This window comes from Hoplias malabaricus, chromosome 5, assembly GCF_029633855.1.
Source record: "Hoplias malabaricus isolate fHopMal1 chromosome 5, fHopMal1.hap1, whole genome shotgun sequence".
Classification (NCBI taxonomy): Eukaryota; Metazoa; Chordata; class Actinopteri; order Characiformes; family Erythrinidae; genus Hoplias; species Hoplias malabaricus.
The window spans coordinates 45838922-45854514 of record NC_089804.1 but is presented as its reverse complement, the minus strand read 5'-3'; the positions used below and the strand labels follow the sequence as shown (position 1 = coordinate 45854514).

General features: G+C 38.3%; 1 protein-coding gene across 1 annotated transcript; it reads right to left on the bottom strand.

Annotated features, from left to right (window-relative positions):
• Positions 1 to 1133: 1133 nt before the first annotated feature.
• On the bottom strand, positions 1134 to 8623 carry LOC136696161 (acidic mammalian chitinase-like). Its single transcript, XM_066670323.1, has 11 exons — positions 8571 to 8623; positions 8454 to 8480; positions 7407 to 7611; positions 7233 to 7289; positions 6677 to 6842; positions 3805 to 3929; positions 3477 to 3600; positions 3035 to 3217; positions 2782 to 2898; positions 2532 to 2664; positions 1134 to 2205 (listed from the first exon to the last, which is right to left on the bottom strand). The coding sequence occupies exons 1-11, from the start codon at positions 8593 to 8595 to the stop codon at positions 1862 to 1864; spliced, it is 1506 nt and encodes a 501-aa protein (XP_066526420.1). The 5' UTR covers positions 8596 to 8623; the 3' UTR covers positions 1134 to 1861.
• Positions 8624 to 15593: the final 6970 nt, after the last annotated feature.

Genomic DNA, 15593 nt, shown 5'->3' with positions numbered 1-15593 from the left:
TGTGATGCCTCGGATGTCTACACCAAAGTATCGCTGATTCGCTCATTTCGCTGTCAATTAAAAAGGGATTCAGCCTCAGACAGATCATCCAATCATCATGCAGAAGCTGAGCGTCCGGGCCAGCCGAGGCCAGCCCACTGCCCCATAGACCCCCAGAGACGCTGAGCGTCCGATGGGCGGGACAAAGCCAGCATTTATCCAATGGTTCGTCTCATTTCGCTGCACTTCGTTGCTTCGCTATTGAACTCCGTGGGCGCTCAGCGTCCGCACTGTTTACAGCACTGAAGCTCCGGGAATGATTGAGAGGAAAGCCGCATCTTTACCAGTGATAAGAAGCTGATTCAAAAGTTGAGCGCGTCGTAGTGCACATTTATTCAATGACATGTACACACAGCAGTATATATTTCTTTGATTACTTATTTTTTGACATTTTAGAGGAAGCTGAGCTTCCCTTGCAGTCTTTGAGCAATCGCCACTGATATATATATATAACTTTTTTTCCCTTCCACAATATTTTTTTAGGGAGGTGCAAATAAAGGATAACATTTTAGCATTGGAGCTTTGACCAGCAGGGAGTAGATTAAAATTAATACATTTACCTCATGCTCGAGGGGAGGTTTTTGAGGAGCTAGGTGCTAAGAATTTGGATGTTGTACCAGCTTTGACCAAAAGGAAGCAGTCCAACTCAATACAGTGCCCACGGCCATAATACGAGCAAACAGGGAGTCATACAGGCACTGGAGAGACAAATGGTTCTTAGTTTTAGTCTTGGTCTCAGGAACATCTATTAAACTTTTTTTATTCACTTTGAACTTCAGGGCTTCCGTAGAGAAAGATGGGGGGAAAGCAGTAATAAAAGAGAAGAAAAGAACTATAAAGGGAAAAAACAAAAATATTAAACTGAGGGAATAATGCTGCAGAGGTACATATACCTACACAATGTAACGTAGGGATAAGGCTGGTGCTACACAGAGTTATTTCTGAACAGGGAAATCAGCATTATTCTGCTCTGTTCATCAAATTACAGAAATTAAAAGAATATTTCCATTATTGAACCTCACACTCAGAAAAACTCACTGTATATATTTAGTCATTTTATTTAGGGAACATAATTATACCATATTCATTACGCCTGTAGATTGTTAAGATTTCCTATGTCCCATTTAATCTGTATTATTATTTTATACACAGTTCTATTGTGAAAATGAACAACACAACTGGTGATTTATATACTTTATACATATTTAATATTTATAAATGTGTATATATAACAATTAAAGTATGCATAAAAACTCAAATGCATTTCATAAATTAGTATAGATTTTCAACTTAATTTAATTGAAAAGATAATTCTGTTCAATAAAGAAAAAAAGCAAAAACAGGACTTTTTGTACAAAAAAAAAATGGAAAAACTTAAATCATATTGTATGCTAATTGTAAGAGCTAAAAATTACTTACTGCTTATTTAATGCCTAAGATGAACTAATTTAAGATATTTCATGCAAGAGGATAATTAGGGGAAGAAAAAAGTAAAAGTCTGGGTTTGGGGCGGCAGGATCATGCAACAGGTAGTTCTTGCTGTAACACATCTCCAGAGTCCTGTGGTCATGGGTTCAAACCTCACCTCAGTTCACTGTCCATGTTGATTTTGGTGTGTTCTGCGCGTGTTGGCTCCAGGAGCTTCAGTTTCTTACCACAATCCAAAATGCTGCTAGGTAAATTGACTATTCAAAAAATGTAGATATGTGTGAGTGAATGTGTCAGTGTGTGGTGCCCTGTGATGGAAATTTCTTAACATCCATTTGGGGTAATTTCAGAAACTAGATAAAGTAAAAAAACTAAATGTATTTAAATATGCTGTTTACACCAGGCTCTGCGTTTCATCTTGAGTAGTTATATTGCCATGGCTTTTAACCCTTGGCCAGTTGCAGCACTTGCAGCTGTCATCATAGATGGTTCCTGCTGGACAGGATTGTGTGTATGTCCGACCATGAGCGCACTGGATGAAGGAATTCGGATTTTTAGGGTTTGAGTAGATACCATCAGACTTGCTCTCGCAGAACTCAGCACCTGGAGCTACAGTGGGGGGTGCTGGAGGGGCTGTAGATGGGGGGGCTGTAGGTGTGAGGGCATCAGCAGAAGTAGGTGTAACTGTCCCAGGCTCAGGGGCAATGGTGGGAGGGAAAGAGGGCAGAGGAGGCAGGTCTGTCCAAGAACACCACAAAAAGGACTTTATAGTTATTCAACTGTAATATTTTTGTTGTTTCATTAATATTTATTAACATCTAGAATAAAATGAAGTATTGCTAATGTAGAGCAGATTTACTCTAAAACAATTATAGTAGAAGTATGAGTAAATAATTTCTCAATTAGAAATTAAAACATGGATAATTGGAGTTTCATTAAAGTACGCAAGCCGAAGCTCATATATGTTTTTGCTTTGTTTATGATTACTGTTATTATTTATTTCTTCATTCTTGTTTTTGCCAGATGGGTTTGGTTTGGTTTTAACAAATAGTAGCATAACGTACATGTATTTAGGAGTTTCTTGAGGTGACTAATGAGGGGGTAGTTTCCCTTCCCACAGAACTGCCCAGCAAAGTCATCCAGGTCCAGAGCCCACACAAAGGCTCCTCCAAATTGATTATCCTTCAGGTAGCGTACCTGCAACAGGAAAAGAAATAAGATGTGCTTACATTTAGTGAAGAATAAAAATAATAAGCAACATTTTTTATTATAATAAAAATATAATAATAATGCCAAACAACTCTTTGTAAATACCTTAGTTTCATAACTCTCCTGAGTGTCAAATCCAACCCACTCATTTCCTTTGGTAGCGTAAGGTACTTTCTGATCCTCTATCCACTGTATGCTGCTTCCTTGTAGAAAGGTACAGATCTAATTGGCAGTAAGTAAGGAGAAAAAGTACACAGTTCACTCTTTGGCAACTTCTGCTTCAGAGTTTGCATACTGTAACAGATGGTCAGATGATGAACATGCAGGCTAAATGTGGTTCACTGAGCTATGTACAGACCTCGTAGTAGGACCAGAATCCTGCCTCTCTGGTGTAAGGCCCTGCAGAAGCAGGACCGCTGGCTGGAGCTCCAACTCCACTTGCTGTAGACGACAGACGGAAGGTCCTACCATATGTAGCAAAACCCATCCTTAGCTTTTCTGCAGGTGCTCCCTGATCCCTCCAGTATTTCATTGCAGAATCCTGAAAAAACAACACAGAATTATTATAAGTTTTTTGTCTGTATTATACCAATTTTCTCTGCAATTTTATTTTTTTGCCAACAAACTAAGAGTGTAAAAGCTAGTATATGTTTCGTCTGAGACGTGGAGCCACTAACACAATGTCACTTGACAACTCAGCATGCTTGGAGGAGATCACTAATATAGACAGAAACGCCTCTCATTTTTTAAGATGTTGTAAGGTTAAGTTATTAATGAAGTAGAGGAAGGTGTCTATTTACTGTGTTGAAATAAATGAGGTCTCCTTTATCATGAGAACCACGATAGAGAGGACTGTTGTGTCCAGTGAAACTCTCCCAAGCTCCATGGAAGTCATAAGTCATCACACTGATGAAGTCCAGATACCTGTATCATAAACAAACATTACACTCAGTTGAGTGATGGCTGATAAAGTAATATTTAATATTTAGTACTATTTAATGCATGTAATTTTCAGCTGACTATCATATTTGACTGTATACCACTATCGTATTTTTTGTATAACTTCTATCTCCAACCCCCTACCCAATAAATAAATAATCTATAGAAAATATGCCATTTGTGGCTTACTTGGCAATTTCAGCAATTTCATATCCAGTATCTATAGTTCCTTTCCCAGCAGCCACTGCAGCTGTGAGCATAAGCCTGGGCTTTCCAGTAGCATTGCCTTCGGCCTCATAGGCCTCCAAAAGTTCCTACAATCCAGAAATACATAGACCCTTCATCAAATACATACATCTGCATTCAAAATTATTCAACCCCCACAGCAAATGAGGTTTATTATCAATGTGTACACACTGTCAGCTGTTTGAAATAAACCATTCATTCATTCATTCATTCATTCAGTTTAGGTAGGTCCGGAGCCTACCCGGAGTCACTGGGTGCAAGGCAAGAACACACCCTGGATGGGGCACCAGTCCTTACAAACCAATCAATAAAGAACAATTTAAATATATACAGGGTGGGCCATTTATATGGATACACCTTAATGAAATGGGAATGGTTGGTGATATTAACTTCCTGTTTGTGGCACATTAGTATATGGGAGGGGGGAAACTTTTCAAGATGTGTGGTGACCATGGTGGCCATTTTGAAGTCGGCCATTTTGGATCCAACTTTTGTTTTTTCAATGGGAAGAGGGTCATGTGTCACATCAAACTTATTGGGAATTTCACAAGAAAAACAATGATGTTAACATTGGTTTTAACGTAACTTTATTCTTTCATGAGATATTTACAAGTTTCTGACCACTTATAAAATGTGTTCAAAGTGCTGCCCATTGTGTTGGATTGTCAATGCAACCCTCTTCTCCCACTCTTCACACACTGATAGCAATACCACAGGAGAAATGCTAGCACAGGCTTCCAGTATCCGTAGTTTCAGGTGCTGCACATATTGATGGTATGGTGTGATATATGGGGTACAAAGATAGTGGGGCCATTCTTCATCAATGGAAACCTCAAGGCCACTGGATATGTGAAATTGCTACATGATGATGTGTTTTCCTCTTTATGCACTGAAGCTGGCATGTTCCCTGAGTTTTTCCAGCAAGATGGTGCACCACCACATTATGGGTGTCAGGTCTGAGCATTCCTAGATGAACAGTTTCCTGGAAAGTGGATTGGTCATCGTGGGCCAGTTGAATGGCCCCCAAGGTCTCCCGATCTGACCCCCTTAGACTTTTACCTTTGGGGTCATCTGAAGGCAATTGTCTGTGCTGTGAAGGTACGAGATGTGCAGCACCTGAAACTACGGATATTGGAAGCCTGTGCTAGCATTTCTCCTGTGGTGTTGCTGTCAGTGTGTGAAACTGTAAATAATGCATGAAAGAATAAAGTTATGTTAAAACCAAGCACACCATTGTTTTTCTTGTGAAAGTCCAAATACAGGGGTTGGACAATGAAACTGAAACACCTGTCATTTTAGTGTGGGAGGTTTCATGGCTAAATTGGACCAGCCTGGTTGCCAATCTTCATTAATTGCACATTGCACCAGTAAGAACAGAGGGTGAAGGTTCAATTAACAGAGGGTAAGAGCACAGTTTTGCTCAAAATATTGCAATGCACACAACATTATGGGTGACATACCAGATTTCAAAAGAGGACAAATTGTTGGTGTCTTTCTGGCGCATCTGTGACCAAGACAGCCTTTGTGTCTTTGTGATGTATTAAGGGCCACGGTATCCAGGGTAATATCAGCATACCACCAAGAAGGATGGAACACATCCAACAGGATTAACTGTGGATGCAAGAGGAAGCTGTCTGAAAGGGATATTCGGGTGCTAACCCAGATTGTATCCAAAAAACATAAAACCACGGCTGCCCAAATCACGTCAGAATTAAATGTGCACCTCAATTCTCCTGTTTCCACCAGAACTGTCTGTCGGGAGCTCCACAGGGTCAATATACACGGCCGGGCTGCTATAGCCAAACCTTTGGTCACTCATGACAATGCCAAACGTAGGTTTCAATGGTGCAAGGAGTGCAAACCTTGGGCTGTGGACAATGTGAAACATGTATTGTTCTCTGATGAGTCCACCTTTACTGTTTTCCCCACAAGTTACGGTGTGGAGAAGCCCCAAAGAAGCGTACCACCCAGACTGTTGCACCCAGAGTGAAGCATGGGGGTGGATCAGTGATGGTTTGGGCTGCCATAACATGGCATTCCCATGGCCCAATACTTGTGCTAGATGGGCGCGTTACTGCCAAGGACTACCAAACCATTCTGGAGGACCATGTGCATCCAATGGTTCAAACATTGTATCCTGAAGGCGGTGCCGTGTATCAGGACGACAGTGCACCAATACACACAGCAAGACAGGTGAAAGATTGGTTTGATGAACATGAAAGTGAAGTTGAACATCTCCCATGATCTGCACAGTCACCAGATCTAAATATTATTGAGCCACTTTGGGGTGTTTTGGAGGAGCGAGTTAGGGAACGTTTTCCTCCACCAGCATTATATAGTGACCTGGCCACTATCCTGCAAGAAGAATGGCTTAAAATCCCTCTGACCATTGTGCAGGACTTGTATATGTCATTCCCAAGACGCTGTATTGGCCGCAAAAGGAGGCCCTACACCATAAATTATTGTGGTCTAAAACCAGGTGTTTCAGTTTCATTGTCCAACCCCCGTAAGTTTGATGTGTGTCACATGACCCTCTTTCCACTGAAAAAGCAGAAGCTGGATCCAAAATGGCTGACTTCAAAATGGGAAGTCATGGTCACCAACCATCTTGAAAAGTTTTCCCTGTCCCATATACTAATGTGCCACAAACAGGAAGTTAATATCTCCAAACATTCCCGTTTTATTAAGGTGTATCCATATAAATGGCCCACCCTGTACATGTATAGATGTATCTTGGCAGTTGTCGTGAAAGGCTTGATATCATTTAGGAACAGTGACCTACATTAAAGTATTACCAAATATGTAAAGTACTGACCTTACAAAGCAGAGTAAATCTCTGTTTGTCCTCAGCTGGGCTTCCACGGGCTCCAGGATACTCCCAGTCCAGATCCAGCCCATCAAAACCATGAGTCCTCAGGAACGTAATGGAGGACTGGATAAAGGTCTGTCTGTTTGCTGGAGTGGACACCATGGTAGTGAACCTGGACAGATAATGAACTTAGTTTTAAAAATGTGTATAATTTGTATTCAACAGAATTTAGGCTAAATGTCAGAATTTGTGGATTTCATTTAATTTCTTCTGCACTTCTGGGTAAAATTAGAGAGCATGTGCCAATTTGCTGCAGTGACATATTCCTATCTTCATAAAAATATTTAGACTAGATGTTGGAATGTTCCTGTGAATATTTAACAGAATTAGTGCCATCCTGTTATTGTATGATGTGCTTTGGATTACGAAAAGCCACTGATACTAAACTATACTTGAGGGTATCCATACTCTCTATCCAATCTCTCTTTTTGCAATATGGATCCAACTTCATATCTGGACATCCATCTGTACAGTGTGTGTTCTTCAATTTCAAATAACTTACTGAGTTGTACCAAAGTTCCATCCTCCAACTGCCAGAAGTGTTTTCAGACTAGGATTTCTGTTGAATCCAATATTTATAAATAAGATTAGCCACATAGATTAATACAATTAAACAGAATATAATAGCAACATTTTATTCTCACATGATTTTTGTTCTTAATTAAGAAAAACATACTTTTGCTTCAAACCATTGAAAGATTTGTAGAGGATCTCATCATTCCACTCATAGGTGACCAGCTGGTTGGCGTAATTAATGACGGAGAAGGCATAGATCAGATGTGTGCACAGTAAGGGGTCGATATTATCTGGAACATACTTCCCAGTGCCAGGTCTGTACTGAGACCAGTTTGTGAAGTAGCAGATTAGCTGAGAGGCAGAACCTGGTGATTAAAAACAATATAATACAAATTCTTTAAATATCTGGTGCCTATCACCACCACTGTAACTACATTTGTTTATGCGGAACCGTGCACTTTATGTCAAACCACGAATGCATTATTTACAGTACATTGTCAGAAAATGTGTCAATGTGGTGGTACATTTTCCTGTCTCTGTGATAGTACCCTCAAGGGTACATATAAGTACATATATTAGGGAACAAAATTGTACCTTATTCTATTATAATTGTAAATTTTAAAATTTTGTTGATTTCATACGTTCCATTTCCTCTCCAGGATTTTTATTATGTTTTTTTTATTTTTTTTTTATAGAATACAGTTCTGTAAACAAAACTTACAAATATTCACCTCTCGTTCTAGAGAAGGTAATGTAATGTACCTTCAGGGAACACAACTGGACTTTAAACACTGTTGTACCTTTAAAGGTACATTTACACAGTTTGTACATTTAGTGACCAGTAATGTACATCTACGTACCTTTTTTTCTGAGAGTGTATTATTAAATGCAGAAAATTTTCAACTGAAAAACTATATGCAGTCATCTCAGGTGAAGTGAAACTTATTTAAAGCGAAAACTGAAATTTTGAAAGCTACACTAGCAACTACTAACTATTAAAAACACATTAAATATACATTTGCACAGGCCATATTTTATGCATGTATTTTTCTCAATATTTTCTACTCAGCATAAAAAAATATGCTTTAAAACATGCTAAGGTGTGTTCCTTGAGGATATGTACTTAATTATACTTTGACTGTATTTGTAAGTATATACAAATAATTCTATTAGGTGCTTTCTGAAATAATGTATAGAACCAACTCACCAAAATGAGCCAAAAGGAGGCAGATGCCTAAAGGTAAGACAAACACAAAAAATTGTCATAAAATATTAAAAAGATTTTAAGAAGAATAGAAGCCATAACCAGCTGCAGAGTACACACCTGCCAGAAGAGTCAGTCTCGCCATTGTGTCCTCAGCTGTACTCCTCTGACAGTCTCTGCAAAAAGACAAATTCCTTTATTTATATAGTTTGCTGCACTCACACATGACAATGATTAACTACATCAAAATGTGACATTACACTGAGCATGAGGCCTTCCTCCTCCTCACGTCACATGTAGTAATGAGCTATTATTGTGCAATTATGACAACCCCTGACTGTGTAATAATAATAAAAGCTCTAAAGGCAGCCACAACATCCATTAGTCTGAATGTTTAATTAATCATCTAAGCACATTATCAATAAAGTAAACTTTCTCTGAACTTTACCTCAGAAAACACATTTTCTTTTTATCCTTTTTCACTGAAGTGAGACAACGATGGCCTAATGGTTAGAGAAGCAGGCTTGGGACTCTAAGGTCGCATGTTCAATCCCCATATTCGAGAGGAAATTAGGGGTGAGTGGATTTAAGGGGCACAACCTAGGAACACACCCAGTCCTTTGCAGGGCGACACACACTCACACCTATGGACAACTTTCACCTACCAAAATGTGTTTTTGAACCATTGGATTAAACCCACGTGAACACAGGGAGAACACACTAAACTCCTCACAGTCACCCAACACGGGCCTCAAATCCACAACCCCAAGACCCTGAAGTTGTGCGACAGCGACAATACCTGCTGCGCTACTGTGCTGCCCCTTAACATGTCCATGTGGTGTTTATTTAATAGAAGAAGCATCATGCGCAAAGTAAGCAATGTCACTGTCAAAGCCTTTCAGCTTTGAAACTGCAGCGTCCCATAGTCTCAAACAGGCGGATTCAGAAAGCCTGTTTTTCTTAAAACATCATCAACCTTAAGAACCAATCCTTTCCACTTGCAAGTTTTTCAGACTCCAGGCAAGGGGCGTAGGGGTACATGGAGATAGAGGCAGGAGGCTGAGGCATACTCATAGATCATCCATACTGAATAAACACAAACATGCAGATTTACATCTAAGCTATTTTGAAGGCATAAGGAGGTTTATTTCTTGGAAATAACTGAGAAGATAATTTGGATGAACAGTGATGACTGTTTAGGGGTTTAATCAATGACTGATGTAGAGATTTTAAGAAAGCAAAATGCCTGTACATAGATCAGGAACTCTAGGGGGTAAAAAGGATTTTAACTTTTAATGTAAAGGAACCACATTCAAAGACATTCTGGAGCAGTTCTGTTTTTCTAGGCATCGCTATTAACATTAGCTGCTGTTCAAATAACACAGAAAAGATTTGTTATAAAAAATAAATACACACCTCTATAAGAAAAAGTTTGATGTTTTAAATGAATCTGCTTTAAAACTCTGAGTTGATGATGAATTGACAGGGTGAAATATACAGATTCTTAAGTTAATTTAACAGGTATTTTTTAAGCATCCCACTTACTAAATTATGTTTGTTTTACAGTGATTAAAGAATAAAAATTCAATCCGTGAATAAACCACTCACTGTATATATGTCGAATTCCCCTTAAACTACTTGATTATTCATTCATTCATTCATTGTCCTTAACCGCTTATCCAGTTCAGGGTCGTGGTTACTTATACGATTTCTATAAACAATGACGGAGGGTGGTGGGGGCTGTCATGGTTCTTCAGGTAACACTTCCCCTAACATATCCTCATACCACTTCCCCAGCAACTACTTCCTCTTTACTATTGAACCAAAATACACACAAATCCATACAACAACATATATACAGTTGTGAACCTTAATTCTTTATAACAATCACAAAATATTGCTACTACTACTAATAATAATAATATAAATATCAACTAACTTGGAAATATGTTCTGTTAAAATAAAAATATTCTATCTAATGAAAAGTTCCACTCAAAAACATTATGTTGAATGATTATGAGAATAATTATTTTCACTAATGAGAATGGAAGGATTTGTGGGAAAAAATAATTGTAGCCACAAGTTTAGAATCTGCAGATTTTTCATTCAAATACATTTTTTTAGCTTCTGCCCTTTTGGGACCCTGTATGTTTGAAATGAGAGAAAGTTGCTCTCCTGGTTTTTCCAGCTAAAATCCAAACAACACAAAGCTTAGCTTTAAAACAAAACAAAACAAAACAAAAACAAAAAAAAAAAACACACACACAAGAAGTTTCCCCTTTGTAACCTCAGTGTTCATACTGCATGTGTCTAACAAACATCGAATTTAAAGTTGATATTATTTAATATAAATATACTTTATTAATCTTACATATGGTATTATGGGTCTTACCTGGAGTTCTGGCAGTTGAGGACTGACAACTGACCCACTAATATATATTCATATGTTTGATGACATCATAGTTGCGCAATAACTACTCACCTCCCAAGACTCTTTAAAGACTGAGAGAGCTGAAAATTGTCCATGCTTCTGTTGATAAGATTTTTATTACTGTTTATGAATTATGAGCAAAGTCCTATCAACTTGATGCAAATTATGCAAAAGTATTATTTAATACTGTCCTGTAGGGTAAAGGTATACAGAGTAGACAGTAGTCCTACACCATTCTTATTTTATTTGCTGAATTTATATATTCTGTAGAAAATGGAATATTTTATACTTTAGGTTTTAGTTTTTCTATTTTATTTTACAAATTCATTTGTAATTAAAAAAAATAAAATGCAGAAAAATCTGACACTAAATGTGTTCCTTGTAGAGGAGGTGCAATGTTTTTAATATGTATTTGTGGCAATTATTTATTTGGCAATGCACTTAAAGAGGCATTTGGACACTTTAAGGCTCTTTCTAATAAGCCCAGTCATAATTAACTTTAATTAATTAACTTAAATAATCAGGAAAAGAAAAAAACATTCTTTTTAATCACTGGAAAGCTTATAAAATAGAAGAAAGAAGAAAAGAAGAAACACCTTTTATTGATCCCCTTAGGGAAATTACTTCTCTGCATTTGACCCATCCGTGGCATTGAACACACACAGTGAACACACAACGTGTCCGCGTGGGTTCCCTCCGGGTGCTCCAGTTTCTTCCCACAGTCTAGAAAGCAAACATCGGTAGGTGGATTGGTGACTCAAAAGTGCCCATAGGTGTGAGAGTGTGAGTAAATGTGTGAGTATGTGTTGCCCTGTGAAGGACTGGTGCCCCCTGCAGGGTGTGTTCCTGCCTTGTGCCCAGTTACAGACAATGAATGAATATTACTAGTTAAATAATATTACAGTAGAAATTCAATTAATATTTGTATAAAAATAGCACATTTTATTTTGTTATCGGTCGACAATGTGGACTTATTTTCACCTTGAAAACAACAGAATGTCAGTTTACCAGTGGCAAAGCTTTTCCATCACACAAGAGAAAATAACCCACTAGATGAAAGAAAAATTCTTTGTGTTCTAAATATATTCATAATAATTTACAGTAAATTGTCAACAGTAAGGTACTTGGTCAGTTGATCACTTTCCAGCAGCAAACACGTTAGATTTAGAAACTCTGTTTCTACAAGGTGCACATATGTGGCATGTGTTTCTGCTAAAAAGCCAGGATATATGTACCTCTGGAATCTCAGTGTACTGTATCTGCACATACAAAAAGTAAATGCATGCACCTCTGACCTAAATATGACACTATGCAACACCAGCAGTGACTATCTCTTTTGTTAATCTGGATGCTGACCTTTATGGCCCAAGATCCTCAAGGCTGTGTTTTACTGCTTTAGAAATGAAGATGTGCTGTTGTCTGTATAATATAGCTGTTATACGACAGCGATCTAGCAGGGCCAATAGTAACAATCAGGTTTGACCAAGAAAGACAGATGATAAGGTAAAAGTTGGCATCAATGTTTAATTGCTGTAGTGTTTTTTTTTAATATGTTGATGATTGTTGCATTTTGCCACTGATTCCTTTTTGGCATTAGATAAATGATAGTGGCACACAGCAGTGTCATGATCAAGCATTACCACTAATAATTATTGGACAGAGCTGTATTAGTCTAGAGAGCTATGCTCCACTTTGTACTTCTCTAGATTACTTTTGGCACTAGGCAGTGTGATCTTAGGCTCATGTGCTGATGGAGTGTGTCTGCACATTTCAGCACCATTTTTATCAATGGGTGTACCCTCAGAACAGAAATAACTCACATCAAGGAGAGTTTGTGAACTTTTGAATATATAATGCATGTTAATGTGAATGCCTACAGAGTAACTGGATTTTCAGTGTTCTACAGTCTACAAAGGATCTTACTCAAATCCTACACAAACAATGTTGTATGGTGTATATGTATATTTGAATAGTACTAAAACAACAACTTATTTCCATATTTCTCAACTTGAAACGAACATAGTATAAGGAGACTTTTGAGAAGTTATGATCACAGCTTGAGGAAGTGGTCTTATGCTTTCTGTCACCCACCCCTCATCTGACCAACACCAACTTTCACAGAGGTCATTATTACTATAAGGTGCTGTTACTGTTGGAATTATAACCACTCACTTTTCATACAAATGCCTAAATGTTAGTTCAGATGGCGCATGTATGATGCAGTTTATTCACAAATGATCTACTTGATATAAATATTTCTAGATATTTAGAGAAATTAAACTAAATAATAAAATGACTGTTCAAAAAATGGTGAAAAAAGAAAAATATATTTATCACAGGTTATGTTATATAATATCTATATATATATATATATATATATATATATATATATATATATATATATAGTGTGTGTGTGTAATTCATACCACCACCTCATCTCTACAGCATGTTTACTATGTTAACGCACAACATTCAACTTCAATCTTGCAAACCAACTGAAACAGCCCCTGCCTCCACGCAGCCCCTTGTTAGCTGCGTGGAGGCAGTCAATAATTAATAATGACTGGACAAAATGTAAGAGGAAGGATTCAGAATGTTCCATAAATAAATCCATACAAGGATTATGACTAATGCTTCATAGGTGTGTCCCAGTCATCATGAAATGTTCCTTTTTCTGTTGTAGTTCAACCCAGCGGTTTACTTCTCTGTATAAGCAGAAATGGAAACTGTGCTAGCAACTTTCAGTAGACAAATGAATATTTTATGATGACTAGGACATAGTCTGTCATCTGTTCCTTGTGGGTGGAGGATACTCCAACGTTCCCACAAAAGACTAACACTAAGACAGCAGGTTTGCCATTGCACTGCCTCTTTAATGGTGTAACCACACTTACAGCACTGTTGGATGTTGACTGAGGGCTACTCCACCGTCTAACACTGGAGGGGAACATATGGGGAAACAAATCATCATGACAGTAAATAACACAAACTAGGGGAAACAGGTACAAACATCAACAAATATCTAGAACTCTACTCTATATCAATAAACACACCAAAGTGAAAGTGAGTTGTAGAAACCTCTCAGTGTGCAAAAGTGACAATTCAAGAACTTATCCCACCCTTCTTACTAAGTTAACTGGCAGTGTGTGACATTTTGATGATTCTGTGTAGGATTAATTAATTAATTAATTAAAATTGAGGTGTACTGGGTCAGCACAGGAGGAAGGGGGATTAAGTGTGTGTTTGATGAACCTCAGTTTTTAACCCCATTGATATAGTTTGTGAGCTCTGAAGGATTATTCATGGGCAGATAACACACATACTGCACTGCTGATGACAAATTTCAATCTACGAACACAGAATTTCAACTGATCTCTCACAGCACACAAGCTTCACACTCATAATATTTTTTTAGACTAGGGGCACAGAACTGTGCTTGGCCTTGATTAATGAGATGTCCTTTGGCCTTTGTGGAATCTGGAGCATGGGTTACAGCAAACTGGCAGGGATTTGTGCCCTGTCATCAGTTTACTTGCATCCTTATATAACAGGTACATTGGCTCCACATCAGCTGTATCTGTTTACATTGTCACCTATGTCTTATCACTGTGAGAATTCAATGATCATCAGATTATACAATCTTTATTCCACCAGGTCTTATTGCACTGGTTCATCGGATGGACTGATGATCTGATGGTCTGAGGATCATAAGTCCCTGGTGTTGTTAAATGCTGTTGGGTTTGTCAACAAACAGAACAAAAAGGCAAACGTGAGTTGGGAGTTGGCCAAAATATTTTAGGAAAGAAAGGATGGCTGTAATTAATATACTGGACTGAAACGTTTTCAGTAACACATTCACATTCAATACATAAAGCATACAAAATAATACTTTTTAGACTTGAGAATCTCATTAAATCACATCAGAAAAACTACTCTTTTTCTCTGGTCCTTATTACATTCTTTCATTCATTGTCTATAACCGCTTATCTAGTTCAGGGTTGCGGTGGGCCCAGAGTCTACCCGGAATAACTGGGCATAAGGCAGGAACACACCCTGAAGGGGGCACTAGTCCTTCATAGTGTGCCACACACACACACTCCCACCAATGTGGGTTTTTGGACTGTGGGAGGAGCTGTGTGACTGCAACACTACCTGCTGCGCCACCATGCCGCCCACGAGTAAGATTATTTAAAATGTATGTATTTGATTGGCAGATTTGTGCAACGAGTAGTATCATGCAGTTCTAGGATTCTGCAGTTGTAGGTTTGAACCTCACTTCAGGTCACTGTCTTGGTGGAGATTGGTGTGTCCTCTCTGTTTGTATCTGCTTGGGTTTCTTTCAGGTGCTCCTGGTTCCTCCCACAGACCAAAAACACATGCTGGAAGGTGGATAAGCCTTTCAAATTGTCCATATGTGTGAGTGAATTTGTGACTGTGTGATGCCCTGTGATGGACTCGCAATCTGTCCAGTGTGTGTTCCTGTGCCATGTGCCCAGTCATTTTGGGCCCAGTGTGCCAGCACAACCACTAATATAGTGGTTATTGAAAATGAAAGAAAGAAATTTTTAAAAGCAGCCTACTTCCTTGGCAATTGGATGTTAAGTTCTGCTGGGTTTTGACACACTTTAAATAGGACCTTGCACTCATGTAGCCTTTGGTGCTTCACAGGAGTTTTTGATACATGTTAGTGACACTATGTTGGGGTTTAATTC

Excerpts from the sequence above, each read along its gene's own strand:
- LOC136696161 (XM_066670323.1), bottom strand. The coding sequence starts at position 8,595 with ATGGCGAGACTGACTCTTCTGGCAG. Across the intron at positions 8,481-8,570 it reads GAGACTGACTCTTCTGGCAG|GCATCTGCCTCCTTTTGGCT; the intron begins GTGTGTACTCTG and ends TCTTACCTTTAG. Across the intron at positions 6,843-7,232 it reads TGGAACTTTGGTACAACTCA|GTTCACTACCATGGTGTCCA; the intron begins GTAAGTTATTTG and ends TTATCTGTCCAG.